At 45.1% G+C, this 27,059-nt stretch overlaps 1 protein-coding gene across 2 annotated transcripts in view; it reads right to left on the bottom strand.

The window, feature by feature from the left end:
* sf3b3 (splicing factor 3b, subunit 3) overlaps nucleotides 1-27,059 on the bottom strand; it is a 101,536-nt gene that overhangs the window by 22,569 nt on the left and 51,908 nt on the right. For both annotated transcript variants that reach the window (XM_084317378.1, XM_084317379.1), the window contains exons 18-24: nucleotides 25,585-25,739; nucleotides 25,031-25,205; nucleotides 19,058-19,263; nucleotides 9,401-9,557; nucleotides 5,199-5,324; nucleotides 4,308-4,520; nucleotides 418-516 (exon numbers count right to left, since the gene is read on the bottom strand). In XM_084317378.1, coding sequence (XP_084173504.1) covers nucleotides 418-516; nucleotides 4,308-4,520; nucleotides 5,199-5,324; nucleotides 9,401-9,557; nucleotides 19,058-19,263; nucleotides 25,031-25,205; nucleotides 25,585-25,739 — 1,131 coding nt within the window. The remainder of the gene's footprint in view (nucleotides 1-417; nucleotides 517-4,307; nucleotides 4,521-5,198; nucleotides 5,325-9,400; nucleotides 9,558-19,057; nucleotides 19,264-25,030; nucleotides 25,206-25,584; nucleotides 25,740-27,059) is intronic.

Consider the following 27,059-nt stretch of genomic DNA (forward strand, 5'->3'; position numbering starts at 1 on the left):
GAGGAGTGGAACTGTGTGTCTTAGAGGAGGAGTGTAACCGTCTTAGTGGAGTGTCACTGTGTCTTAGAGGAGTGGAACTGTGTGTCTTAGAGGAGGAGTGTAACCGTCTTAGTGGAGTGTCACTGTGTCTTAGAGGAGTGGAACTGTGTGTCTTAGAGGAGTGTAACCATCTTAATTGAGTGCATCTGTATGTCTTAGTTGAGTGTAACTGCATGCATGCGTGTGTTGAGGTGTGATATGTATGTGTGTAGTAGTGGTGATAGGAATACCTAAGAAATGGAGAGAGAGGGGGATATATATACAGTAGGTATACATAACTCCTAAGATAAAGGGGAGAAAGTAAAGGAGACAGATACAGAGAGAGATATCGATCGAGAGAGAGAGATATCGAGAGAGGGGGACGGAGAGATAAATTACCTTCTGTGATGCTCCATTGAGCAGTCCTCTGTCCCATAATGCTTTGTTCCCAGTGGGATCTTCATCCACATCATCACTGGTGTTGGGAGGAAGACGGACCTGAGAGGAAAATAATACTTTAATTATCAAGTTCACACGAAAAGTGACTGTTATTTGTATCAATCTTACGTGTACATGCGTAATAATTAAATGTGGTAGACATCATTTTAAAGACATCTAGGGATGCAAAAGCATAGTCTCTGCTACATGGCTTGGCTATCCTTTACACCCGTTACTAGCTATGAATACCATGGCGAAAAAATTAAATATGATATCAATAACGTCGTACGCCGTGGTTTGGCAGAATTTGCATGACTTTGAAACACGTACAACGTTATTGGCACCCAATGTGTTAAGGCTAAATATTGGCTCCTCCTCCATTGGTCCACAAAAGCAGATTGATGAATTTTTATTCAATAAAAAACTATGCAGGTCCAGATAACAATGTGCTTGAGTTTGACTCTAAAGCCTACGTGGACAAAGGTTTGCCTAGACATCGTGTTATTTCCCAGCTTATTCTTGAGTCAATATCAAGTGTTACACCTTTTATGATTCAGGGGAACCTACACTTTATTTCTGGTGCAGTGTGAAGTCACAAATCACCTTTGTGTGAGCATAAGATATTTGACATACCGTACTTTTCGGACTATAAGCCGCGGCTTTTTCCCCCATTTTTCGACCCTGCGGCTTATATAACGGTGCGGCTTATATGTGGACAAAACCCGAAAATCGAAATATTGCTTTTTTTACTGCATTGAAATGTTATTTATCTGTTCCCTTATTTGTTAAACTTAATACAACTTGTAAATGAGTTAATGTTATTTGTCTGACAGTATTGTGTCCCAATGGGAGTCATTCTCTGTAGAGGTGGGAACTTAAAGCTCAATATAAGAACGGCCATGCACCACCACTCACAGAATCGAGAAAGAGCAATCAATCTGTCAATCCTTTCCGTGTCCGGGCCGGGTGAGGTTTCCCGTGTTGAGTCAAATTAAGCCGCAGGCTCCACTCCTTACATATGGTAATTAAACATTAAAACACATGCGGCTTATAGTCCAGTGCGGCTTATATATGTACACATCATTCAATTTAGCTGCTGCGGTTTATAGTCAGGTGCGGCTTATAGTGCGAAAAGTACGGTAATAAGTGGCAAGTGAAAAAAACCTTGTTTTGTTAACCTGTTAACACTTTGAATGCCCATCACGAGATATCTCGGGTTATCAGCCCGCCCCCTGAATGCCCATAGCGAGAATTCTCGTTTTATTTTTTTTATATTAGCGATCTGAATTCATATTTCATCAACCGAGTCTACCGTTGGTAAACTTGCCCCGCCAGGTGCTCAGATGTGAAAAAGCGCCCCCTATCGTCTCCCAGATGGTAATGCACCCTTTTGGATTGGACTCAATGAAAATTTATTGAGAAAAAAACCCTCCGGAATCCACATTTTACTTCTCACGCATGTAACCGGAGCCGATCAGATTCATTCTGGACCCTCAGCACAGCGTGTAATATGTGTTTTACAGTATACGCGTTGGATCAATAAAAGGATCGATTTTTGGAATGGCGATCAGGAATTGGAATAATCCATTTGGATACCATCTGATCTCAGGTAAGGAATCTATTTTACCAGACCTGTTTTCACGGAGATATAAGCTTTTCCCCTATATGTGATATGGCTGTTTGACTGTAAGAGCGATCAGGAACTAAGAGAATCGATTTTCAGCTTGCGGCACCAGCGTGCATACGTACACATATACTATCGATAATCTAGCATTTATTTGAAAACTATTCATAAATAGGCCGAAAAATTACAACGTTCTAGAATATTACAGTACATGGCGATTATCATGGAATCTTTTTTTCCCCCTTGAAAACGAGGGCTTTTCAAAATGCTATAAAACGGAAATGAACCGATAACAATCCTCTTCAACAATGTTGACTGGAAATTAGTCATTGATAAGCGACGGGCAGATTAGACACATAATTTAAAACATAGATTAGGCGATATTAATGCTAACATTGAAGTGGATGGTGGGCATTCAAGCACTAAATGTGCGCCCCCTGCTGGGCACTGAAAGTGTTAAGAGGTTAACAAGTTCCAATGCTTGTTGAACATTATACCTCGTTTCATGTCTTAAAACATTTTAAAACAAGGGACAAGCTCCTCTCTCTATCCTCTGTTACGTGCGACAGTGGCTGTCTGCGTTCTCGCAAATCGAGCCGCTAAAGAGTGCATTGGAGTAATGGCCAAAACGATAGGATTTTCCCATTGGTCCTCCCAGCCCACGTAAACACTCATGGCTGTGAGTGACGGAGAGATATCAGTTAACCCTTTCACTGCCACACGACAGAAGGTTAACCCTTTACTATCACACAACCGACGGCGATGCTCCATCATTGGAGCATCGCCGTCGGTTGTGTGATAGTAAAGGGCTAACCTTCTGTATTGTCACAGTGAAAGGGTTAACCGGCTGTCGTGTGGTAGTGAAAGGGTTAAGGAGAATAACCCGATTCAGATACAATTTAAAGTGAATCTTTATCAAACGGTTCCAAATATATTTAATGTTTCGCAAAACATTAAATATCTATAGCGTGGCGTCGTGGGCACAGTGCTCTGCTTTAGAGGGTTAAAGCGTGTGCACACACACACACACAGTGACCCCACAGCGCTCTGCTTTAGAGGGTTAAAGCGTGTGCACACACACACACACACACAGTGACCCCACAGCGCTCTGCTTTAGAGGGTTAAAGCGTGTGCACACACACACACACACAGTGACCCCACAGCGCTCTGCTTTAGAGGGTTAAAGCGTGTGCACACACACACACACACACACAGTGACCCCACAGCGCTCTGCTTTAGAGGGTTAAAGCGTGTGCACACACACACACACACACAGTGACCCCACAGCGCTCTGCTTTAGAGGGTTAAAGCGTGCACACACACACACACACACACAGTGACCCCACAGCGCTCTGCTTTAGAGGGTTAAAGCGTGTGCACACACACACACACACACAGTGACCCCACAGCGCTCTGCTTTAGAGGGTTAAAGCGTGTGCACACACACACACACACAGTGACCCCACAGCGCTCTGCTTTAGAGGGTTAAAGCGTGTGCACACACACACACACACACACACACAGTGACCCCACAGCGCTCTGCTTTAGAGGGTTAAAGCGTGCACACACACACACACACACACACACACAGTGACCCCACAGCGCTCTGCTTTAGAGGGTTAAAGCGTGCACACACACACACACACACACACACAGTGACCCCACAGCGCTCTGCTTTAGAGGGTTAAAGCGTGTGCACACACACACACACACACACACACACAGTGACCCCACAGCGCTCTGCTTTAGAGGGTTAAAGCGTGTGCACACACACACACACACACAGTGACCCCACAGAGAGGGTTAAAGCGTGCACACACACACACACACACAGTGACCCCACAGCGCTCTGCTTTAGAGGGTTAAAGCGTGTGCACACACACACACACAGTGACCCCACAGCGCTCTGCTTTAGAGGGTTAAAGCGTGTGCACACACACACACACACACACACAGTGACCCCACAGCGCTCTGCTTTAGAGGGTTAAAGCGTGTGCACACACACACACACACACAGTGACCCCACAGCGCTCTGCTTTAGAGGGTTAAAGCGTGCACACACACACACACACACAGTGACCCCACAGCGCTCTGCTTTAGAGGGTTAAAGCGTGTGCACACACACACACACACAGTGACCCCACAGAGAGGGTTAAAGCGTGCGCACACACACACACACACACACACACACACACAGTGACCCCTGACCCCATGACGCCACACGTACGATGCTGATGTTGCCGAACTTGTCGGCGGAGGCCATGGTGTCGTAGTCCAGCAGGCAGGCCGTGGTGACCCAGCGAGGGTGAGTGTCGTCCGCGAAGATGATCAGCTGGTTCTCGTTGCGACGGTACCGGACCCAGAACAGACTCTCCTGGACGTCGGTCACGATCACACGCTGGCCGATGGTGTGGATCCCCGTCACCAGGTTAGGTACGTGCTGCAGGAGGGGGGGGGGGGGGGGGAGTGAGAGAGGAAGAGGAACAAGAGGATCAATTAAATCCCCATGATGACCTCAGGCACCGCACATTGATGCGAGTGAGTGAGTGAGTGAGTGAGTGAGTGAGTGAGTGAGTGAGTAGGGTTGGGAATCACCAGAGGCCTCACGGTACGATACTATCGCCATACTTGAGTCACAATACGATAGTATTGCGATACTAAATATATTGCGATATTAATATTGGGATATGTTGCGATGTATTACCTTTTTTCAACTGCAAAGTAAAACTTTGTCAACATGTTTTATCTAATAAAATAAAGTTCAGTCTGTTCATCTCACTTCAATAATTTTTATTGCAGAACGTGGTGTTTTCTCAAGCAGACAGATGTAAACACTGTAATCTGTGTTGCATGTACCTGACAAACTGAACTGTTTGTATTACAGTCATATTCCAACTTAACTGAATGCACATGTGTGTGTGTGGACTACTGTACTATTACAGGTATTGAAATGAACACTGCAACTTCCTTATACACAAAAAATAAAAGTAATTTTTTTAATGAATACGGTAATTAAATATCGATACTTGGCGTCCCTGTATCGATACAGTATCGCCACGCAAAGTATCGCGATACTACTACGTATCGATCCCCCCCCACCCCCATGTGTGTGTGTTACCTTGTTCTCACACTTGCGCAGTAGTTTCTTCTTCCCCAGGTCGTAGATCCGCAGCAGCTTCCCGACGCCCACCAAGACCCGCCCCTGGAATGGAGCGATGGCCAATGGCACGTCCTCTACTGGTGTCTGATCAACAGAAACACAAAGACCTGTTAGCCACAACATCCGATCTCATTCAATTAAAACGGTTCAGATTTAGTTTTCTCACAGAATGTTTAGACTGTCCATTTTTCCTCCATGTTGGAGATTGTGCAAAACAACGGTTGCTATGTGTTGATATGAGATATATAAACAATATTTTTTTATAATTTGATGTGTTATTACTGGATCATGTACCGGTAAGTAAGTCACAGTGGAACGGTAATATCATACTGTACAACTGTTAGGCATTTTCTTTCAAACGTGCTTATTAATGGTTACAGGCAGTCATGTTGGAAGACTCAACTGTCTACACCGACATCAGTAGTTATAAGAAACTAGTGATGTCAAGCATACAGATTTTTCCCTTTATATATGGATTCTGAATATTTTTAACCGTTTCAATACTCATTTGCCGCAATATTGCATCAGCTGTGCTTTCTCGCCTCGCTTCTTCGCTGCGAGAGCGACACACAGGCTGGACACACAGGAGTGCTGTTTAGAAATACTGCACGCATTTGAGGTGGATGAACGAGGACAGGCAAAGGATTCCGGCAAGGCCTTACCATAATAGGATGGCTGCTAACACAACAGACTTAGTAAAATTCCCATTTCAACATCACTGAAGCTTTAAATAAGATAAACTGTTGTTGAGAAGTGTGTTGCCCAATGGTGAACTGCCCCTCAGAGCCACCAGGCCTGAGAAACAAAACAACTGGGTTCCAGTTGACCCTTTCACTGCCACACGACAGCCGGTTACACTTGCATTTGCGGAGCTAATGATGGAGCATCGCTGTCGGTTGTGTGATAGTAAAGGGCTAACCTTCTGTCGTGTGGCAGTGAAAGGGTTAAGGGGAGAAATGCTTTGACTATTGTCACAAGTAATTAACTTAGATGCTGTTGTGCTCGACAACACGGTACATAATAAAGCATAAGAAAAGTGATGCATATGAATTGTATTTAAGATTTCTAAGATGAGTTATTTATGTTATTTATGCGTGGGCGTTGCGTTTGTGGGTGAATGCATGTATATTAGGGGTGTAACGGTACACAGAAGCCACGGTTCGTACCTCGGTATTTGAGTCACGGTTCGGTACGAGTTCGTTACAACAGGAAACAAATATTTATAATAATCATTATATATTTATATTAATTATTATTAAATAGAATCATATTCTATAGGCTTGCCGTGGTAGTCAGTGATACTGGTGTCATTCTGTGTTCAGGTATCCACAGAGTAAATTAATTGCCTACTGCCCCCATAACAACTTATGAAACAACTTAGTTTCAGTTTCACTTGTAGAGAGGATTTAACTTAACGTGAAGCCGAGACTTAAGAAGACTAGAGAACAGATGACATGTTACACAACAAACAATGGCAGAGGATTTATCAATATTTTGGATTTAAATACAGTAGCAGCAACTGGAGAGGATCAGTCCAGAAAAGTATGTAGTGGTTATTTTTTCTCTCTCCGATCGGCTGTGCTTGTGAGACTCCGCGGGAGAAAGAAGCGTGTGTGTTTGCGTGTTTCCATTGGTTAACATTATTGGGCGAACAAGAAAACTGTAAAATTGTAATGACCCTGCTGTGTTACAATAAACATAAATAATTCATTCATGGTTTTGTTTTAGGGACACCTAGGCGCCTGTACTAGACTAGTAAACGGGAGGGGAGGGGAGAAACGGCCCAGTGCAGAGTGTCAGTGCGCGTTGTTCTGTCCACTTGTCATCGATCGTGCCTTTCTTTACAAGCTTCAACGTTTTATTAATCATCTACATTTGGCAATACAAGCTTAATATTCAACGTTAAGGATCAATGTAAGCCAGTGTAAAGTAAAAATATTGAGCATAGATTTGTAAAATGTGCAACCCTAGTTTCACCTAGTGGTATGAGATGTCTTCTTCGCATGGCTGCGCGTACCGTGACACAAGTACGGTAATTTCGCAGGACGAATACAGTGCATCGTTACACCCCTAATGTATATGCAATGTCATCTTTGTGGAACGTGTCTACTACTTGTGTCTGTATGTGTATATTATACTTGTGTGTGTGTGTGAATCTATACTGCATATCTGTGCGAGTATTGCATTTGTGTGCACATGCATGTGCGGTATATTTGTGTGTGCGTGTGTCTCTGTTTAGGTGTGTCGTATGTGTGAGTGTGGATACTGTGTTTGTATGTGTCTGCATGAAGTGCGTGTGTGTGTGTGTGTGTGTGTGTGTGTGTGTGTGTGTGTGTGTGTACATGTGTTTATATTCCGTGTGTGTGCCCGTAGGCCACACAGACCAGTTAGAATAATCTAGAACAGCGGTTCTCAAACTACGGGTCGCGACCCAAAGTGGGGTCGTGGCGCTTTCATTTTACAGACAAAGGAATTAAGTATGATTTACATAGATCACATGATCCCTCTCACGGTTAGGACTCTGTGGTCGTCCTGTGCACTTCTGTTTTACTGGGCTACTTGCAATTATGGGCTTCAGGAATGCTGACATGTTGTGTTTCGTTTTTCTTTTCTTCTTTCTTTTTAAAGTTACTCTGTATATAAGAGTCAGCTAAATGCCAATACTGGAATTGTACATTGTACTGTAAATTCATGCAATTTCTGTGGCCAAAAGCCTTTGGCAGGAGAACAGCACCCCTGTTTACAGTAAGTAAAATATAAATACATGCTATAAAACCTGCGATGGGTCAGAGCCCTGCCTCTGTAACCACACGTACCCCATCAAATCCCACTAGAACCTTCTCCCGTGTCTCTCATACTATGTCTCCCTAGTGCAGGGGTCAGCAACCTTTACTATCAAAAGAGCCACTTTTCCCCCGTCCCACAAAATAAAATGTTCAGGGAGCCGCACAACCTATTTATGAAGCATAAAACGCCTGACAATTGCATACCCAAAGTAATTTGCGATTTATTATACTTTATACTTAATGGGATTATAAAGCAACAAAAAGAAAAATTGTGACTTTTTATTGCTGTTTTTACCTGTTATAACAAAGGAAAACTTCAAACTCTTATGAAGAGGAGAAGAAATACTGGCTGTGTAGACCTATTTTAAAATAAAACACAGAAGCGGAGACAAAACACTGGCATCTGTAGACCTACTTTGAAATAAAACCCTGAACTATGCAGCTCTATTAGAGTCCTTCCCTTATTTGTGGAAAATCTATAAAATAAAAAGTAAATTTTTCGTTGTTCACAAATTTCGCACCACATATCAGGCATACAGGTAAGCCTTTTGTTGACTAAATATCTTAGTTCATTTCAGTGTCACAGTATGACATCAATCTCCAAAATAAGAAAAAAGAAAAAAATATATATTTAAATATATATATATATATTTTCTTTTTTTTTGGGCCAGGGAGCCGCAGCTGATTGGCTAAAGAGCCGCATGCGGCCTCTGAGCCGCAGGTTGCCGACCCCTGCCCTAGTGTCTCAATAAAGAGCCTTCTCTGCTGCATCTCTCCTACTGTCTGCTGTATCTCTCCTACTGTATCTCTCCTACTCCCTCTCAGCCTTCCTACCGTTTCAATAAAGAGCTGTCTCTCTCCTAGGGGTGGGAATCACCAGAGGCCGCATGATACAATATCATTACGATACTAGAGTCAATATATTGTAATATCACAATATTGTGACTTATTATTACCTTTTTTCAACTGCAAATTACGTCACCAACAGAAAACATCTGCAATAAAAGATATATAGATCATCCGTTTTATCTAATAAGACAATCTTATTAGATAAAAGTTCACCTCATACCAATAAAGTACTTTTTTTATTATATATATATAAATAGATACTTGCCATCACTGTAGATATAATATCAGCACGCAAAATATCGCAATATATTGCTGTATGGATTTTTTGCCCCACCCCTACTCTCTCATGTGTCTACCATACGCTGTCTCCCTCTCAGCCTCCATACTGTCTCTATGAGGAGAGAATACAAAGGGGAGTGGACCGTTCACTCTGCTTAAAATACATTGTGAACTTTTCCGACATATACAGTCTCTTGTTTTACCGTAACATGATAGTTAAAGCAGAGAGTGGCAATCAAAACTCACCTTATGCATGAACTCCAGCTTCTCCCCGGCCCCTGTAAGCCGATAGGTGTAGATGAAGCCGCCGGCCACTGATCGGGGGTTAAGGATCATGTCTCTGGCCACACCCACAAGAACAAACCAATCATCTCCCCCGCTGGCAAAACGACACACTGCCACACTGAGTATAGGAGACAGAGAAGCAAAGGAGAGAAGCAAAGGAGAAGAGGGAGAGAGTTAACATCTTAACAAGCACCCAGAAAAGTGGCAATTTTTTACCTGAACTTGAGGACTGGATATTAGTCTGGAGTCCAGGGTGGTCATCTGACACGCAGCGTGTAAAAAGACGCTCGCCTGACATATCGTCATGTAACTCGGGCTGCATTTTTCGCCGATCATCCAATACACCGTTCGAAAGTTGAATTTGCCACCTTTCGATCGCCACCACACCCAACCTATTGCGTGCTTCGGTTCTTAAATTACAAGACGATATATCCGGCGAGCGTCATTCGACAGGCCGCTCCATGAAGTGACCATGTCCGGTTCTGAACGGTCCCGAACTGACCAGTCACCGCTGATGGCGAAAATGATTGATCGCCGTTGTAGCCAAGGAGCGTCTGCTCCGAAAACTATCCCAGACGGGCAGGTGAGAGTGGGGGAGGGTGACAAAGTAATTTGTCCTGACTCGCGCGTCTGAATGAATGGAGGTGGACGGCCATTTTGGATAATCACGCTGAATTATTGTGGTACACGCATATAAATTATTTTTTCAACTTTGGACTGTATGACTAAGATTTCAGGCTATGGAACCATTGTGTTTTCCAGCTCCTACCTATCATCTTAAAGAAAGTTCTATGTTTTTCAATGTGTATATAATGTATATATATCAGTGGGTGCATTTACTCAGACGGATCTATAGATCTTAAAAGTAGCTGGCAGTCAGAGAGTGTTGCAGCAAACTAAGGGCTTGCGTCCACCTACCGCATATTTCCAGCTGAAAAACACTGGCAGAGCGCTGGGTAGTGCTGGGATGAAGCGCTTGCGGTGAGAAAAAAACCCTGCTAAACGTTTGAAAAGTTCACAAGTTTTCAACTTTAAACGCAGGGTGCGGCCGCACAAAAAAGGTGAAACGCACAGAAAAAAGAAGCCAACCGTAGCGCATTTCCTATAGGCGGGCGCATGCGGCCGCATACGCTCCGTCCTCATTGGGAACAATTGAAAAAAGACGCTTGCGCCCAGAAATATGCGGTAGGTGGACGCAAGCCCTAACAGCAGCAGATGAGGATTCGGGCTGTGCTGTTTAACATCAACAGCTGATAAGCCACAGCATCAAGGTCACTCGATCTGGAGAAAGTGCATTATCAAAGCCACAGGCAGGTTTTGGTCAGAGAGAACTAGGGGGATAATATCAACATCGCCGTTGCTATAGTGATTTGGGTCAAAGAGCCATTGTCAAAGACTGCGTGTCACGTAGTAAGGGGGGAGAGGGGGCCCCCCGTTGCTAGGGGGAAGACGTTATTATGAGTTTCTTCCGGGTAAGGTTAGACTGAGATACGAAGCACAGAAGAGCGGACACGTTGATCAGAGACTTTCATCCCTGAGTCCCCACCCTTGCTGGGTGGGGGAGGGGAAATAGTGACACATCATCACTAGCGAATCGAAAACCGGTTCCCGTTGATTCCTCTTATCGCTGCCAGGTGTTTCCTACAGCTGCGCATAACGTTAGCGTTAGCATGCAGCCATAGAGCAGACTATTTGATTCCTTAAGGCAGGGGTGTCAAACTCATTTTCACAGAGGGCCACATCAGCATTATGGTTGCCCTCAAAGGGCCAAAGACCGTATAAATGTTAATGTAATGTAAAATAAATGTAGCTACACATTGACATATTGTTAAACATGTTGTTTCTGTATTTATTACTTATTCAAGTTATACATATTGCATATGCATTTGCGGGGACTCCGGGGAGGGAGCCGTCTGTGTGAGTCAGGAATAACGACCTGTTCAATGCAACTACAGTTAGGGCTGACCGTCGATTTTTTTTTTTGGAATTCAAAGCTTCAGGGCCGAGATTAGATTTTAATTCAAAGCTTCGGGAAAAAAATTATAATAATTGCCGGATTACTGAACATCTAACAATCTGGAACCCAAAAACAGGAATCTGGCAACAAGTCAACACAAAAGTAAGGAGAAAATATTTTATTTCAGTGTGTTCAAACCTCTGTTTCTCTAATACATTAGCTCTGTGATTTTTCTTTATTATTTTAGCAAATTCAGAATGTTACATTTCAAAAGAGACCAGACTCATGCATGTGCTATAAGTATACAGTATAAAGTAAAGCTTTGCAAAAAAAGGTATGCAAATCACTTTCGTGAAACATGGTGGGTGAGCTGATGGGGTTACAGCTGAGTGCATGTTTCAGCTCCTCAGGGTGTTCAGGTTGTGGCTCAAGGACACTTCCACATGAAGTCAGGAGGAGCCGGAATCAACCGGGAAACTTCAGGATTACCGGACGACCGCACTACCTCCTGAGTCACTAGCAGCTTATAAAGAGCTCATAAAACGGCCCGCAATCATTCATTTCATTAGGGAATACTCCAAATAAGCTTTTGACTACATTCCGCTCGTCTTATTGGGTTACATCAATATTACCGCAAATTATCTTTTGTCTCCATTTTCTGACCGCGATTTGGGACATTCCATACAGTTACTGCCCTAGTGAGCGGTGGTCAGATCTCCTGACACACACACACACCCCTGGATGGCAGGCTGTGGCAGAGCCCTAACCCCAAGATGAGAACCAGATGGCAGAAAACAAAATGTTTATCAACCCGGAGCATTCCATCCTCCGTTGTGTATTACTGGTGTCAGGTCAATACTGCCCATGCCATGACTTACCGCAAACCCTGACCTCTCCCTACACCTGCCCATCCCTCTCCCCATCACTACATTATATCTCTCCATTTCCCTCCATCACTACCTTATCCCTCCATCTCTCTCGATCACTAAGTTATCTCTCTCTCTATCCCTATTTACTGTTAGGATCTCTGGGTAACAGTACTGTATATTTGCATATCGTATATGTGACAAATGTAACAGTACTATATACCTGTAAGTCATGTATGTCCCTATGTCATAAATGTCATGATGTCATGTATGTTGTGTATGTCATAAATGTCACTATGAATTGAAAATGGGGGACCCTGATGATGTAAACAAGACAAACATCTTTCTCTGGTCTGCATCCCCTTAACAATTGTGTGTATTGCTACTGGATTTACCAGATCCAGAGTGAATGAATGAATGAAAACTTTATTTAATACACAAGACCCTCTTCTTGGGACCAAGTAAGGTTTCGTCGATAATCCAATGTACAGTTACCCCGCCCCCCCACCCCACCTACCCAACCTCCTCCAATGTACAGTTTCTTCGTCAAATGTATATACCGGTACTCTTTTTTAGACTATTTTTTCATCACAAACAATACTGTATTTGTAAATCTGGTATGTCATAAATGTATAGATGTAGCAGTACTGTCTATCTGTATGTTGTGTATGTTATGATGAATTGAAAATGGGGGACCCTGATGTAAACAAGATGAAAGTATTTCTCTGGTCTGCATCCCCTTAACAATTGTGTGTATTGAGCTGTACTGTATTGTACCCATTCTGCAATCTGTTAATAAAATGTTCAATCAATCAATCAATATTTAACAGATTGCAGAATGGGTACAATACAGTACGGCTCAATACACACAATTGTTAAGGGGATGCAGACCAGAGAAAGACTTTAGTCTTGTTTACATCATCAGGGTCCCCCATTTTCAATTCATAGTGACATTTATGACATTACACAACATTGACATCATGACATTTATGACATAGTAGGGACATACTACAGGTATATAGTAATGTTACATTTGTGACATATATGATATGCAAATATACAGTAATCAATGTTACCCATTGATCCTAACAGAGAATATATACATTATGATGGGGAGGAGACTGTACATTAGGAGGGGGTGGTAGAAAAAAATATACATACGGTGGGGAGAGAATATACGGTGGGGAGGAGACTGTCTACACAGATACACCTGTGTGATGTTGCTACGGAGTTAAGCTAATAAAGGTGACTCACAACCACAACAGGGGACTCACGTATTTGTACTGTGAAGTAATTTTTTTTTTTTTTTTTTTATTATCTTTCTTCCCCTTTTTTCCCCCGATTTTTCTCCCATCCCACCCTTCCTGGTTGTTGCGTACTTTCCCCTACTGTTGGTCCGGGAGACCGGAGACTGTCACATGCTTTCCTCCGACGCATGTGCAGCCTGGGGCAGGCCAACCTGGCCACGCAGGTTCTCACCGGGGAGAGTGTAGCGTGTGGGAGGCCACACTATCTCTCCTCAGTTCCAACCCTTGCTGAGCAGGCGCCCCGACCGAACTATAGGGGTCGCTGTCCACAACGCCCAGGACCCACCCTTCAGCTTTCCCACCCTCTGATACAGCCAATTGTATCAGTGTGAGAGGCCAGCCAAGCTGATCGCAACGCCGGGAGCTGGATTCGAACAGGCGAATCCAGTGTCTCCCGGTGTTGGTGACGAACGTAATCTCCGTGCGCCACCTGCCCCCCGTGAAGTAACTGTTAACACGACAATGACAAACGTGTTGTTTCTGTTTTTCTTTTTGACATACTTGCGGCACACGGAACAAGTTAACTCACCACTCTACAGCCCGCAGTAGCCTAGCCAGACTCAAAAAAATTACCATGCATGGAATATTGTTGATATGGCACACTAGTTACAACTATATTTCAAACTGGCACTTCATGTCAAAAAGGTTGCCGACCCCTGGTCTACACCAACAACTTCCACTATCGGTGAAGTTTTCTGATGACTCTGCGATAGTGGGATGTATAAAGGACAGCGACGAGAGGGAATACCGGGAACTGGTAGTGGACTTCGTCACATGGTGCGATAAAAACCACCTGCAGCTAAATGTGGCGAAGACCAGGGAACTGGTGGTGGAGCTGGGGAGGAGGAGGATTGCACCTGTGACCCCCGTTTCCATCAGGGGAGTCGATGTGGACATGGTTGAGGAGTACAAATACCTCGGTGTGCACATCGACAACAAACTGAACGGGTCAAAACATGCAGAGGCACTGTACAAGAAGGGCCAGAGCTGACTCTACTTCCTCAGAAGGCTGAGATCCTTCAATGTCTGTACAAGGATGTTGAGGATGTTCTATGAGTCGGTGGTGGCGGGCACCTTCTTGTATGCTGTGACCTGCTGGGGCAGCGGACTGAGAGCAGGGGACACAAACAGGCTGGATAAGGTGGTCAGGAAGGCCAGTAGCGTGGTTGGGGTGGAGCTGGACTCCCTAGCGAGGGTGGCGGAGAGGAAGAGCCTTGCTAAGCTCCAGGCCATCAGGGAAAACCCCTCCCACCCACTATACACAGACATGGCTGACAGGAGGAGCATGTTCAGTGCTAGGCTCACACTACCTAAATGCACCACTGAACGGCACAGGAAGTCCTTCATTCCAACAGCCATCAGACTATACAATGCATCACTGTGCCTCACTGCATCACTGAGCACAGAGTGACAGTTACCATCTTCCTACCATCTTTACTACACCTACTGTAGACCTCAGTATATTTTTACTGTATATTTTATTCCATTTGTATTCTATTTTATTCTACTCTTATCTTAGGCAATTTGATTTGTTTTGTTATTCTTATTCGTGACCTGTTCTGTCTAAATGTTTAACACGTTGAGTGCCAACGACGAGAAATCTCGTTATTTAATCGTTATTTATTTTATTAGCGATATCCATTAATTTTTCATCAATCCAGCCTCACGTTATCATTGGGACTGTCTATGAGCTCGAAAAGGGCAAATACCACCCCCTATCATCTCCCGGATGGTATTGCACCCATTGGAATGCATGTAAAAAGAAAACTTGGGATTCCACATTTTACTTCTCAGGCATGTAACCGGAGACTATTGCATTCATTGGGGCAACCGAAAGCAGCGTGGATTATCTGTTTCGAGGTCTAATGTTGGATCAATAAACGCGATCGATATTTGGAATGGCGATCAGGAATTGGAATAATCTTTTTGCAGAACATCTGATCTGAGGTAAGGAATCTATTTGACCAGTTTTGGGGTAATCAGATGTTTTTTCACATATTTCACAACGTGTCTGTGTGTGTGCGTGTATGACGTTAGCGCTGACGACCAGGTCATAGATAATCGATTTTTCAGCCGGCTTCTCTAGCGTGCATAAGTACACATATACTATCGATAATCTAGCATTTATTTGAAAACGATTAATAAATCAGCCGGAAAACGACAACGTGTTGTGTGTATTCCAGTAAAGGGCGATTCCTGCGGAATCTTTTTTTCTCTAGAAATGTCCAAAACTATACTGGGAAATGTACAGATGAAAAAACAATCCGTTTCGTACATGTTGACTGCAAGCAAGTCATTGATAAGCGACGGGCGTATTAGACGCAGCCATAATTTAAGATATAGTTTATGCGTTCACAAATGTGCTTGCCCTCTCATTGACTTAAGCGCTGGCACTTAAGCAATAAATCGCCCACCCCATGCTGGCAGTCAAAGTGTTAATGTTGAGCGATTTGCCGTGTGAAATTTCCCTTGGGATAATAAAAGTATTTCTATTCTAATTCTAACCCCCCCCCCCCCACTACATGATGGCCCAATCCCAATACCCACCATGGCCCTACCACTTGGCACTGCCCTTGTTTTGCGCGTGGCCATGTAGGGTGTGTGGATGGAGGGGTAGTGGTCATGCAGCCCTACACCTGGCCCTCAAAGTGGTAGAAGGGAGGATGTAAAGGACTTAAGTTTATGTAGTGATACTGCAGTAAATTATATATAAAAAAACCAAAAAAACACTGCTATAAATCAAGAATATATGAATGTTATAGGTCCATCTTTTGATACCCGATGATCGTGATTTAACGATTAGACACCGGGGAAACTACTCAACTGGACGCTACCGTTCCTCATTGCAGGTTGGTTTTCTTTGAGGGCCGGGGTTATAGAACGTCTATCCTGTCAAATACATTATATCTCTCTCCCTCATCCTCCACCTCATGTGGCTGCCTGCTGAGGACTTGAAAACCAGTGGAGTAGACCAGTGGTTCCCAAAGTCGGGGGCCGCGAGCAGCCACGGGAGGGCCGCGAGATGATAAAAAAAAAAAAAAAAAAAAAAATCATTTTTTTTTTTTGTCAGGCCACTGAACTTAGAAGCAGGCCAGGACAGTGTTTCTAGTTGTATTCTAAAATTATTTTCTATTGTATTCTAAAATGTGACTATATGGTTTATATTAACTTAATAAATAAACAAAAACGAAAAATCTACTTATTTCAACGAACATTTCAAACTAAATAACAGATTATGCACATAAAACGCTGAAAACAACCAAAGCAACAATAGTATTTTAATGAGGCTATTATTATTATCATTATTATTTTGCAACAAGTTAGCCCTCTCATAAATAGCACATATAAATGAATAACTAACTTGAACTAACTTAATAGGATTGAAGTGATATTTGGCTTAAAGAATCGGTCGCCTGGCAAAAAAAAAAGCCTGACGATGTGCATTGGGCCGCGGCTCTCTGACGCCTTATTTTCTGGGTCCCGGCCTGAAAAGTTTGGGAACCCCTGGAGTAGACGACCGTACCTGCCCCTGTCTAAATGTATCAGTATCTGACTGGTACATGGTGCTGTTTATTTCCCTCCCTCAACATGAATGCAACCTTTTTTTTGTTCTCACTTTTTCTGTATTTTGCTCCCATCCCAATTTAGTCGTTATGCCAATTCCCTACCTGGTCGTTGCGCCCATTGTCCCACTGTCGGCCTAGGGAGGGTGTAGAACTACCACATGCCTCCTCCGATACATGTGGAGTCAGCCAGCCGCTTCTTTTCACCCGACAGCGAGGACTCTCACTAGGGGAATGTAACGCGTGCGGAGGGTCACGCTATTTCCCCCCGATCCCTTCCCTGCTGAACAGGCGCCCCGACAGACCAGTAGGAACCGCAGTTTACAACGACCAGGACACATACCCCGCCGGCTTCCCACCCGCTAACACTGCCCATTGTGTTAGTAGGGACGACTCACCAAGCCGGAGGTACCGCTGACAGCTGGATTAGATCCCAGAGTCTCTGCGGTGGTAGGCGAGTGCATTCTCCACTGCGCTACCCAGCCGCCAACATGAATGCAACCTTGTTCTTTGATCGATTGTTGCATTATTTACAGAGAGGTATTGTTTTCAGTCGTGTGTCTTGTATATTTCCATGCTGAGATCAGAGGTATTGGTAGTTCTCTCCATTGGTTTTCAGTCAGAGAAGAGACATGAAGACTCATCACTTCTACAGCAGGACATCATTTAACCTGCCTCGCTAACAGTGTAATACTTACATTATATTAAGTATTAGCCTGTTGCATTGCTGATGTTTGTGTGTTTTAAGGGTGTATTACTCTAGCTTGTTGCATTGCTGGATGTTACTAATCCAATAGTTTTAATACCTATCAAAATCAAATTTAACCTCTTAAACCCGATCGACCCGGTATGAGATTTATTTCACGTCACAATTAGATCAATACAGTCCGTATTAACCTCTTAACCCTTTGGGCACCTAACCCGAGATATCTCGGTTTTGGTCGTTTATTATAATTTTTTCGATATTTGTATTCATTATCCAATTATCCATCCAGGGAGCCTGGTGTTATCATAGGGAATGAGTCTGAGATTGCAAAGCTGGAATACCGGCCGCATCCTACGAGGCGGCGGTATCGAGCACCCTTTGAAACCTTGTGTCTTGGGCTGTACGTCGATTATATGGGTCCGGGTCAGCTATATTTCGCCGGGCAAGACAAGCGGTTATAGCGCTCGGATTGAGAAGAATCAAATACTCCCGATGCATGTTGTGTGGTGGATTATGTTGGCGACACGATGGCCATCAATACTTAGAATGGCGATCAGATAATTGGAATATTCTTTTTGGGGTACATCCTAGTCAAGGTAAGGGCTATATGATATCAATCTTGCGTTGATCCAAGCATGCCTTCACTGCGATCCGAAAGTGTGTGTGTAACGTTACTTGGTTTGAGAATAGTAGCTAGTCCAGGCAAGAAATGGCAACGCTTTTAGTAGAATACACGCATATGGCTATTACTCAGCCTTTCGGGAATTACCCCAGACCACGCTATAACTATACTTATATTCACCACGGTATAACACGGAACGTATGGATGGAAAAATCTATTCTTTTTCACACATTGAACGATAGATATTTGGTGTCAAATGGGCCATAGTATTGTATCCATAGCTATAATATAGCCCTGAAAACAAGGTGACGAAGTCCTATGTTTTAATGCTTGGCCTAGCTACCACGGGCCCAGACTAATCCCCGGCGCCCAATGTGTTAAGCCCTAGGCATATTAAAGATACATTTGCCTAAAAATACATACCTAAGTAAATGGAAGATTACTTTTAGGCACATTTTCTGAAAATATGGCTAGGGCTTAAACGATTAAGACGTTTTAGAGACCTAAAATTCGTATTATTAAATACTTTTTAAGCCCCTGCGGAAACCCTGTTGGACATTTTCAAGACCAGTCTTCTAGTTCAGAATGGGCTTCTACCTGAAGGCAGCTTCGTTCTGCTCCAGCTGCACCAGGTCCAGCGTGGTGCCTTGTATGGGGTTGATCAGCCGCACCAGAGAGGCCCACTGACCAGCACCAGCCTTAGGAGCTCCGAAGATGGCCTCCGGAAGGTTCTCGTTGAGGAAGGCGGCGGCCATCTCAGCCGCCAACTCCCTCTCATCCTCTCCCGCAGCCTCAACCATCTCCTACAGGGGGCAATAGAAGAGGTCAGATGATCAAAATACTACTGATTTGTCACTAACTGGCAGTACATTCAGTCTATCCATCGGTGTTTGTTTTTTTCTCCGAAAGTTATTAGCATTTGTTAGAAATGCCAGTGGAAAGGCGGTTAGGTGGCCTAGCGGGGATTGCGTTCGTCACCAGCCCCGGAGCTGAGCTGGATTTGCCTGTTCGAATCCAGCTCACAGCTCCGGGGTTGTCACCAGCTTGGCTGGCCGTCTGCACTGATACAATTGGCTGTATCAGAGGGTGGGAGAAGCTGGCGGGGTGGGTCCGGGTCGTTGTAAACAGCGACTCCTACAGTTCGGTCGGGGCGCCTGCTAAGCGCGGATTGGACGTGAGGGGGATAGTGTGGTCCTCCCACACGCTACGCCCTCTCAATGAGAATCCGCGCTGCCAGGTGAAAAGAAGCGGTGATTGGCTGGACGTGTGTCGGAGGAAGCACGTGGTAGCCTCCACTCTCCCAGGTGATCTGACTGTGGGGGGTAAGTGCGCAGCGATCAGGAAGGGACTGGGAATTGGCATACGACTAACATTGGGATGGGAGAAAATCGGAGGGGGAAAAAGACCAATAAAAAAAAAAAAAGAAAGAAATGCCAGTGGAAGTCAAACCATACCTGAATGATTTTTGCGAATGTATGTCTTTACATGTCACCAGAAGGTGATGTCACTGCCAGAACATGAACTCACCCTCTCATCGCAAGACCGGGCAGTAGTCTACTATGCATTCAGTAAGGCGGTCACACCAAGACATATTCACTCGCCACAGGCAGTGTAAAATATACATATATATATTTATTTCTTTGTTTACCGGCCACCAAGATTTCTATTTGCCGGCCAATTGAAATTCTAGACGGCCGTTATTTACCTGCTAACAGAATCCCTGAATTATGTGTTTTGTATATTTCCATGCCGAGATCAGAGGTATTTGTAGTTTTCTCCATTTAGTTGGGTCAAGAACCAAAATTCCATGACCATTCTCTGGCTAAGATGTTTTGATGATCGATTTGACTTCTATGGACCTTTTATCAAATATTTAGCCCCCGTGTCCCTCCCAAAAATCCCGAAATGTTTTGTCAGATGGCCAAATCCAAAATACCTGCCGACGCCATCTTGAAAAATTTACTTTTGATCCGGAGCACCTAGAATCATGTATGAATACACTTTTTTGTGTAAGTCAACCATGACGATTCCAATTCTGACATCAGTTTGACTCTATGACATAAATCTGACCCAGAAATCCAAGATGGCCACCATCCAGTAGAGCAAAAATGTAGATAGACAGTAGAGTGAAAATTTTACTTTTGAATGGGAAGGTAAGATTTGGTCTTTGGGCAGGGCTTCAGACTAACCTTTCCACTGATAGCACTGGTGCTACCAACTTTCCCAATAGCTAGCTAGCTAGCAACAACAACTAGTTAGCTAATATAGTCATTGTCGCCCTGTGTTTGGGGTTTGTTAACCCTTGTGTTGTGTTCGAAAGCTGTTTCTTTCAGGAGTTATTTTGATGATGTTCTGAGCACAGCCTTCTGTTTCAAAAGGTATCTTGGACCATGCCATCTCGCCATTCCTTGACATGAAGAACTCCTGTTGACCTCGCCAAAGGATCCTCGGCCTGACCTGGGAAGATCGAGTCCCGCACACAGACATCCTCAACAACACCAACTCAATCTGTATGGCCGCAGCTGTGGCCAAAAAACATCTTCGTTGGATAGGGCACACCATACGTATGCCTGACCACCGCCTGCCCCGCCAAGTCCTCTATGGCCAACTGATCACACAGCTTGAAACTCTGGCACTCGACAGATCAGCCTGGCAAGTCACTTGTGCCACTGCAGTTTCCCAAATACACCAAACGAACCAAGACCGAAGATCTGAGAGGCGCACGCAACGACACCAGCGGGCGGCTGGCATCCCCCAGGTATCTGGCTTCCCTTGCGCCATCTGTGGACGGGTGTGCGGCTCAAGGATTGGACTCAACGCCCACGAGAAGTGGCACCAGCGGCAGCGTCGCTAACCCCCCCCCCCTTACCCCATCCCTGGAGCAAGCGTCATCATCGAACACGATGGACAGCTAAGAGAACATGCGTGTGTGTGCGTGCATGTGTGTGTTTACGTTCAAGAATAATATGAGTGTCCATATTCTGTGAGAAAGGTTGAGTTCCCGTGGGGGGAGGGGTGCCAGAGGGATTGGGAGAACAGGTGCATGTTGCAAAAAGTAAGTGTTCCCGTGGAGGAAAGAGGTGGGGTGTCTAAAGATCAAATCTTGACTGACCCAAATTTTACCCAGAGTTACCCACAACATTTAGATGCAACCCAAACAAGTACCATGCCATTGTACCCTTTCTTGGTCCCTTCCATACACAGTGTGTGATGATGAGCGCTATCTACAAGCGCTACAAGGGGAGTGAGCTAGGAGATGTACTTGTAGCAGGAGGAGTTATTGCAGAGGGCTCCGTTGACCGTGCACTGAAAGGCAAGAATTACAAGAGGGGGCTGCGTTGCTTGAGGCTCATCTATGAGGCACTCATGAGTCAGCTGGTAAAGGGGAGGCTCATGCCCAACCTGGCTGATGAGACAAGGGAGAACCTTGAGATTTTGAGAGATACGAGTCTCTCCCAAGAACCCCGTGCAGCTGCGGCACTGGAGGATGATACTGACCTCGAGAGCCTCATCACCAATTTATTCATGGTGGAGGCCAGTGACATGGCGGACTACTGGAGGGACTTCCTGTCTATGACAGATGCACTCATGCAGAATGTGCATGCAGTACATATCTGCAACTGGGATGAGTATGTCAGCTCTCTGCGTGCCATGCTGCCATGGATGGTAGTGTACGACAACAATAGGTATGGAAGGTGGCTGCCTGACTTCTGGGCAATGCTGACCGCTCTCCTTGCTGATCAGGTCGCCTTCCTTCGTACTGACTTCACTCAGTCCATCACAGGCAACCCCTACTCCAACATGGCCTGGGAGTCTGGGACCATGCTCCAGAATGAGAAGCAGCTGCTGGTGCACTCCAGAAATGTGAACAATTTGGCCAAGATCCGGGTGGCTCACAATGCCCTGGCCAGAAAAGAAAAAGCCAAGAGGAAGCACATAGAATGTGGTCCGAAAAGGATGAGAGAAGATGAGCAGCGCGTGCAGGACCTGGTCGCATGCATGCATGAGTTTGATTCCTTCCCATTTGATCCAGCCTCACCCACCCTCCGCACCATACAGTCAGCCATGCCTGCCTCCGATGAACTCATTGCGGACTTCAACTCAGCCCATGCTGTGGGGGAGAAGTTGACCAGCTTCTTGCAAGACCGGGTGTTCAGTAAGAAAACCTCCCTCCATGCACCTGTCCCTCTGAGCAAACGCTTGACATTTGCCAAGCGGCCCTGCATGGAGAAGCCCGGGGAGGAACTCAAAGCAAGAGCTGCTGAGATGGAGCGGAGTGCTCTCAAGGCAGTGATCGACCTGGTTGAGGTCAGTCAACTTGTGAATCTCTCCGAGTTGCTGGAACATAGTGTTGTTGAGGAATGTGTGGCCTTATTCAACTCCAATGGCACATATAGGAAGACACAGAAGAGCAAGCTCATTCAGAAGCTCTCTCTCCAATCTGTAGATCTGCAAGAACCCTACACCGCTCGTCGACATGGGCATGATCTGGAGGATGGCAACCCCATCAGCAGACACAAGATGGCACCCCATACAAGTGGTTGGACTATGTCCACAAGGTATCATTTATCATCCTTGCCCGCCATGGTGATGCTGACCGTATTTTCTGTGTAAATGACCCGTACGACACACTAAAGATGATGAGCGAGATCTGCGGGTACAAGGTAAGGTACATGTCCCCAACACCTACATGAAGCTGGGCGACCCCTTCCCCTCTGCCAGATAGTTCAAAACACTGCTGTGTAGCGTCAGCAACCAGGAGCGGCTACAAAAAGTAATATGCAGCTATCCGACTGACCTTGTTGCACAGGGTGTAGATACAGAGATCATCTACTCTGTTGGCTCCCACTGCACCAACTTGTCAACCCAGCAACCAATGCAGAACTACAGCTTTGACCAGTCTGAGGCTGACACCATCCTCTTCTCTGCTTACACAGTTCTACATGAGTCAGGCTACAGTGGCCCTGTTGTCATTGATGCAACCGATGCCTATGTCACGGCAGCGGTCATCTCTCAACAGCTGCCCGGTATGCTCTGTATCAAGAGAAAGCAGGACAGTCTTCTGCCGTGGCCTGGTTACTGAGGAGATGGCAGATTGTATTGTGCAGCTACACTGTATTACAGGCTGTGATGCCAATTCAGGCTTCTATGGCAAGGGTAAGTCGTCGGTGTATGACAAGGTGGCAAAGAGCCCTATGGCACGGCGGCTGCTCTCGCGGTGTGGAGATAGCCTTGACCTTGAGGAGGAGGTGCTAGAGGAGCTGTTTGAGTTCACACGAGATGTTATTTATGGCAACAAGAAGAGTAGCACCATGGCTGAGGCCTGTGCCACAAAGTGGAAGAGAATGAAGAACAAATCATTCATCCATCTCCCTCCAGATGCAGATAGCCTACGCCAATGATGTATGGAGGAGGAGGGGTGATTCATTGGAATCTGTTGATTCAGAATCTAGTGAGGCAGAATGCTCTGATTCGGACTGATCATGACATGTTTAAAGTGGTTTCATTGTTGGGGCGCTCCAGTAGCTCCAATCGGTCGTCCGGGGTTTCCTTTCCCAGTCCCGGTGACCATTTGCTGCATGTCTTCCCTACCTCTCCTTCCGTTCTCCCTCTCTCAATCTCACTGACCAGGTCCTGCGTGGACAGAAGAAAAAGTAATAAGTGAATGAAAAAAATAAAATATAAAAATAAAATAGTTTCATTGTTAATCTGTTCAAGTTACAGCTATTTAAGAGAGCGTATTTTGAAGTATAATTAGTTATCTTATCATACTGTACATTCATCAATTATTTTGCTGAGATCCTTATGAAGGTAGTTTGTTTAAAGTACAGCAGTACCATGGTAAAATTGACATTTTGACATTAAAAGTTATATTTTTGCTCTACTAGATGGTGGCCATCTTGGATTTCTGGGTCAAATTGATGTCATAGAGTCAAACTGATGTCAGAATTGGAATCGTCATGGTTGACTTACACAAAAAAGTGTATTCATACATGATTCTAGGTGCTCTGGATCAAAAGTAATTTTTTCAAGATGGCGTCAGCAGGTATTTTGGATTTGGCCATCTGACAAAATGCCGGGATTTTTGGGAGGGACACAGGGGCTAAATCTTTTATAAAAGGTCCATAGAAGTCAAATCAATCATCAAAACATCTTAGCCAGAGAATGGTCACAGAATTTTGGTTCTTGACCCAACTAATTGGTTTTCAGTCAGAAAAGAGACATGAAGAACGGATCACTTCTGCAGCAGGACTTTTTGTTTGTTATCCAGGGGATACAAGATTTCTTCTTCCAGAGTCGTGGGGAAGACGACTGTGTGTAGTGTTGCCACAGACGGGGGGGGGGGGGGGGGGGTAATAGCTAGAAGGCATCCGCATTACAGCAGACCGTCTGGGACCACAGATGAGTGCTCTGCGTGCATCGATGCCTCGTAAAGACCAAAATCACGCCACGGCAGCACTATGCATGTCTGCCCTTTTGTGATAAATCAGATAGGTCTGTTAATTATACAATGTTTCCGTTTAAAAACTAAAGGGAAGAGGACGAAAGGTTGTGGAATGTGTGTATAACCTCAGCCATCTGCTGCTTCCTCTGGGCTTTGGTGGCCTCGGTGTAGGCGTTATGGTCCGTCTCGATCACGATCAGGTTGTTGGTCTCTGGGTGGATCACAAACTTCCTGGGTGTGTACTGTAGAGGGAACGCCACCTGGTTAAAAACAGCCCCCAACTTCTCCAACGCCAAGATCCTGGAAGAGAGAGGGATGGAGGGGGTACATGAGTTGCATGTAAAGGCAGAAGAGAAGCATGAGGGGAGGTGGGTAGTGGTTCAACTTCATATTGTGCGTGGTTGTGTGTTTTGTATATCCCATGCCGTGATCAGAGGTATTGGTAGTTCTCTCCATTGATTATCAGTCAGAGAAGAGACATGAACTCATCACTTCTACAGCAGGACATCATCTAAGCTGTGTATGAAGGCAGTGGAGGGAGTGTCTTACCTCAGGGTGTTGGTGGAGACAGAGAGGAGGGAGGGTGTGTTACCTCAGGGTGTTGGTGGAGACAGAGAGAGAGGAGGGAGGGTGTGTTACCTCAGGGTGTTGGTGGAGACAGAGAGAGAGGGTGCGTTACCTCAGGGTGTTGGTGGAGATGGCTACAATGCCTTCAGGACACTGCTCAGAGGCGAAGCCAGAGGCGTACTCCAGAGTCTCGTAGGACAGAGGTGTCAGATGGAACCGAGACTGGTAGGAGTAACTCAGCCACGAACGACTGGACATGGCTAACACCTAAGAGAGAGGGGGGAAGAGGGATCATGCTCAAGATTTCTGTTCTCAGAGGCCAAACGTAACAGCGATGTGATGACCGATGATTGAAGAGAACTCATCCAACACAGCTACAAGTCAGGTTTGATGTGGTTAGTACCAGCCTTCTTGAACACACAGCAAAAAAATAAATATCGTTTTCAATGGAGGACGTGGCTGTGCCCTCCTAAACAGTCGTGCGACAGTAAGCGGCGTGCACTACTTTGAAATCCCTCCAGGCACTGCACCCAACGTTAAAATAATGTGACCGTGAACCTCCAGCTGACCTCTAGAAACGCCACCAATGGCCTTGGTCATGTGATGGCAGAGGCAGGGCTGTACACTGCGATGATATCGTCGCGAATTGCCCCTTTAATTGGCCGTTGCGATTGGTAAATATTATCTGGGAGCGGGCTTGCGAGTAGTGCTTTCAAGTCTTGCATTCGCATTTCACTCCTAAATTATCCAAGGCGTGTGATGACGTCACTCACGCGAGCTGAGCAGTGAGCACTCAGCAGGTATGATCAGCGGGAACAATCGACTGAGCACTCACTCTGATAGACTGGCTGATTTAGCTATGAAGAAAAGTAAAGTTAGTATTGCTTCATATTTTCGACACGTTCGACTAGGGGTGGACGGTATAAACGGTATGAATTTGCTCTACGGTATGGATTTTGACTATACCGTGTAACCGGTAGAGCAGCTCTAAAAGAGCAATGACGTCATGTAACCACAGCGCGACTATTTCAATCGCATTTGCCCCTAAAAATAGATAGAATTAGTCATAGATAATAGATATGTGCAAACTGGAAAAAGTTATTTAGGAGGCTTCGCGCAGTGGGCGTGTCAACACGCAATTGTCATTTCATAATAAACACATATCACCGCGGCGCACAGCAAGTTTCAATTTCAGTTCCTGGCATTTTTAACCAGTGGAGAAAGGTAAGGGATTTCCCTATCGTTTTTCTTATATGAATTATTCTACGTTAATAAAACATACCTGGTGATCAACTACAGTTTGCTGTAAACATTATGATATGTGTGTAGTGTTATGATAACGACGGCTACAGCGGGAGGACGGCTGCAGCAGTGGAGTTGCGAATAGCATGTAGCTGCAGAGCCGCAGAACCATGGGCGCTTTTAGGTCTGGTCACAGGCCCGCTCAACAGCGCCCCCCCACCCAACGGCTGAATTGCCAATGGCTCCTGAAAGCGCCCATGGTTCTGCGGCTCTGCAGCTACATATGCTTCTAGCAAAATCCAGCATCCAGCCTCGCTGTTTGCAATGGGAGCAGCACGGAGTCTC

This window comes from Notolepis coatsorum, assembly GCF_963971535.1.
Source record: "Notolepis coatsorum genome assembly, chromosome: 6".
Taxonomy (NCBI): domain Eukaryota; kingdom Metazoa; phylum Chordata; class Actinopteri; order Aulopiformes; family Paralepididae; genus Notolepis; species Notolepis coatsorum.